At 45.1% G+C, this 3,780-nt stretch overlaps 2 protein-coding genes across 2 annotated transcripts; both read right to left on the bottom strand.

The window, feature by feature from the left end:
- Positions 1 to 645: 645 nt before the first annotated feature.
- On the bottom strand, positions 646 to 1,482 carry LOC137635438 (micronuclear linker histone polyprotein-like). Its single transcript, XM_068367907.1, has 2 exons — positions 1,059 to 1,482; positions 646 to 977 (listed from the first exon to the last, which is right to left on the bottom strand). The coding sequence occupies exons 1-2, from the start codon at positions 1,480 to 1,482 to the stop codon at positions 646 to 648; spliced, it is 756 nt and encodes a 251-aa protein (XP_068224008.1).
- A 33-nt stretch (positions 1,483 to 1,515) lies between these two features.
- Positions 1,516 to 2,058, bottom strand: LOC137635440 (uncharacterized). The gene has a single exon (XM_068367908.1). It carries the CDS (start codon positions 2,056 to 2,058, stop codon positions 1,516 to 1,518), a length of 543 nt encoding a protein of 180 aa, XP_068224009.1.
- Positions 2,059 to 3,780: the final 1,722 nt, after the last annotated feature.

Consider the following 3,780-nt stretch of genomic DNA (forward strand, 5'->3'; position numbering starts at 1 on the left):
TCTTTTGCCTTCTTCCCCAGAAGTCCGATCTCGAAGGAGCTCTACCTTGAAACGGCTGTTGAAATTTCCTATCCTCTCTCTTTAGAGACGAAGGAATGACTGGCAAAGGCTTTCTAGCAGAGCAAGACAAAAGGTCTTGAGTGGCCTTTTGCGCCAGCGAAAGGGTAATGTCCCTGACAAGGGACTCAGGAAAGAAATGTTCTGAGAGAGGGGCGTAAAGGAGCTCAGACTTCTGCACAACCGTCACTGAACTGGAAGCAAAAGAACATAACAGGGCCCTCTTCTTCAAAACTCCTGCCGAAAAAAGGGAAGCCAACTCATTAGACCCATCCTTAAGAGCTTTGTCCATGCATGCCATGATACTAGTAAGGTCTTCTGTTTCCTCCATTCGTTCTGTTTTCCTGGCCAAAGTACCCTGGCCAAAGTACCTAGAGACTAATCCAAAATACTAAAGACCTCAAAGGCTCGGAAAATCCCCTTGACGAGGTGGTCAAGCTCAGACATAGACCACATAACCTTTGCCGAGTTAAGGGCATGCCTTCTAGCAGAGTCAACAATACCAGAGAAGTCCCCCTGAGAGGAGGCAGGAACTCCCAGGCCCAGAGGTTCTCCAGTGTCGTACCACATGCCCGCCTTAGAAGCAAGTCAAGCTGGTGGAAAAGAGAAGGTGGTCTTAACCGCTTGTCTACGCTCCTTCATCCATTCATCAACTTTAGCAAGAGCCTTCCTAGCAGAGATGGAGAGCTTCATTTTGATGAAGGCCGACTGTTTTTTTGCCTTCTTCCTGCTAAACTGCGATTGAGGAGAATGAGGGGCAGCAGGTTGAAACTGCTCCCCATAAAGCTCAAGGAGGGAGAAGGAGAGAACCCTATAATCCCCAGCCGCATTCGAAGGCTTGTCTTCATCCTCTGAGACATCATCAAGATCTTGTTCCACATCTACTACAGTCTCTCTTCGGGCTGAAGGTCCACCTGCATCTGAAAGAGGAAAATCGTAGGATACGTCCTGTAGGAGAGGGCTTTATGCATCCTGACACTGAGAACCGTGTGCGTCCTAGCGCCGCGTGCTGGAATCGTCCTGGTGCCGCGTGCTAAAAGAGTCCTTGATGCGGTAAGCGGATGCGTCCTGGCGCCGAGAGCTGGAAGCGTCCTTGCGGCGAGAGCTGCAATTGTCCTGGCGACGAGAAACCGAATCGTCCTGGAGAAGAAGGCTGGAATCGTCCTGGCGCCGTGAGCAAGAGACGGAATCGTCCTGGTGCCGCGAGCGAGAATCGCTAGCGTCCTGGCGGCGTGTCGATGAGGAAGAAGCGCGGTACCGCGCCTTTGACGAATCACGCCGAGATTCCCTGGGAGAGGAACTCCATTCCCTCTTAGAGGCCGATTTTTTAACAGGTAAAGAGTCGTCCTTACATCTGTCCGACTGGGGGGAAGGTTGGCTAAAAGCTTGTAGCAAAGAAAACAGCTGCTTTTGCATAACAGTCATAAAAGACTTAGCGACTGCTGCTGGATCCTGTGGTTACGAAGGCGATGGCTGTCGAGTAGCGCTGGTTATAGGAGAAGGATCTCTTGACGGTCTCTCTTGCCTTTCGTCTCTCGGCTTTGGCCTTTTCACCGGAACGGCGTCCAAGTCATCCTCAGAAGGACAAGGTTCGGGGCTACTTGAACATGGAGAGTGAGAACGAATCTGGTTAGTTCGATTCCACCTCCTCTTGGTCGGTCTGGAAGTCTCATACTGCCATTTGCGTCTAGGAGAGGGGCTCGGGGAGGACACCATCACTTCCGACACGCCTTTTCCGTGGCGGTCAAGAGCAGCCCGGGAAGATGCAACAGGACTGTCTGAGGCGACGGCTGACCGAGGATACGTACCTCTCACTCCCTTACGGCCGTCAACGTACCTTCTCCCTAGGTCCTGGGAGCTTGGTAGAGGTCTAGACCTAGGATATAGACAAGTTCGATCAGTCGCCACCTCCACTGCACTTTCACCAGCACTAATCTCACTTTCACTCTTACCTTTTAAGGCTGAAAGTTGGTCTTTAATAGCCTTCAACTCAGCCGCCATCCTGGCGTACCGAGGGTCATCCACAGAAACAGAACCTGTAGAAGGGGCAGGAGTTACTACCTCAGGGGAAGTTTCAACTTCCAAAGAGGAAATAATTAAAGGATCAATAGAAAAATCTAAACTATGCTCACTAGCAGATTTAGGATTTAGATTTACATCTCGAAGCCCTCCTGACTTTATCTAGTTCTAATTTGCGCACATAGCGCTACATATCTAACCATTCTTTCTCGCACAAAATCTCACATTCCTTGCACCTTTTATCAAGTGCACAATCAAAATACCTGTAACCCAAACAAACATTGTGAGGGTTTAACGAAACTTTCGGTAACCTCACCTTGCATTCCTCATTTACACACACACAAAAACCAATAATAACAGAATAAATACAAAAACGATTGCCAGAACCCCAAGTCAATGTACTTCACCAAAAATAAGTCCGATACAGCGACACAGGGAAAGCGAAACGAAAAACTCCAATGGCGGACCAACGATGTTGTCAGTCCAACCGGCAGAGATGATATGAGGATCAGAAAACGGGAATGATTCCAAGTACCACCCTATAAGGGTTGTTAACCACCTAACCGCACAACCACCACACGGCAATTGCCGTGATTTTTGGAAAATTCTGCCGGACGTCAGAGACTAAGCTATACATATACATATATATATATATATATATATATATATATATATATATATATATATATATATATATAACTTTTACTACATTGAATGATGTTCTTTCAACGAATTTGACTTTTTTTAATTCCACTGCAAATAAGCCGTTCTATCATTATGGATCACCTCCAGATGGGAACCTGGAATTTGGGGGTATGCAAAAACAGGACAGTTTGTGATTATTTAACACTTTCGAAATTATTAAATGGACACAGAACCTAAAAAACCCACGTAACCTAACCTAGTAGTTCCCATGTCACAGACCTAGCCAGGGGTCAAGAACCTGGGACTCCCCTTCCCAGGTCTCAAACCTTCCCAGATCACAGACCTAGCCGGGGGGGAGGGGGGGGGGGGGGGGCGAAGCCCCTGCATTTTCATTCCAGGTTACAAACCTTACCAAGTTTCAGACCTACACAAATAAATCCTAAAATTATGAAAATGTCATTCAAAAATAAATCTTTACATTATGATAAAGTAAATCATGAATAATTTTTTACCTTATGATTGACACCTACGTCCCTTTTTTCTTTTGGTAATCTTTACAGAAGCGATGCAGTGGAAAAGGGCTGGTCTTTTCTAAAAACTAGGTTACAATCGCGCTTGGAAAACTTTAACCTTTGATGGATAGCACAATAAGCTTCTAAAAAATTATTCAATACACCAGGAGCACAGTGACTCTTGCCTAGAACATCAAAATAGCAAAAAGGACAGCCATTACTCTGTTAGGCTCCATAAGTCAAATCAGACATTTTTCCCACCAAAAACCCATGGTTTCAAATGGGTGGTCCCCCCGTTACCGTGGGTTAAATTGCAATGTATCTATTAACTATTTATTTGCAAGGGAAATGAAGGTAACTTTCAAAGAAAACAGGAGTTTTTCTACATGTACATCATTTTTTTATTAGTATAGTTCTATAATAATATCCTAGTTGTTTTGCATATGTTAGTTATTAGGACTATGTAAATACTATAACTAGCTTTTAAGATTTGTTTTTCACGTAATTTTTTTTATTTACATTTAACAATGTTGCAAAGCTTAGTTTT

The sequence above is a fragment of the Palaemon carinicauda genome, unplaced genomic scaffold (assembly GCF_036898095.1).
Source record: "Palaemon carinicauda isolate YSFRI2023 unplaced genomic scaffold, ASM3689809v2 scaffold125, whole genome shotgun sequence".
NCBI classification, from domain to species: domain Eukaryota; kingdom Metazoa; phylum Arthropoda; class Malacostraca; order Decapoda; family Palaemonidae; genus Palaemon; species Palaemon carinicauda.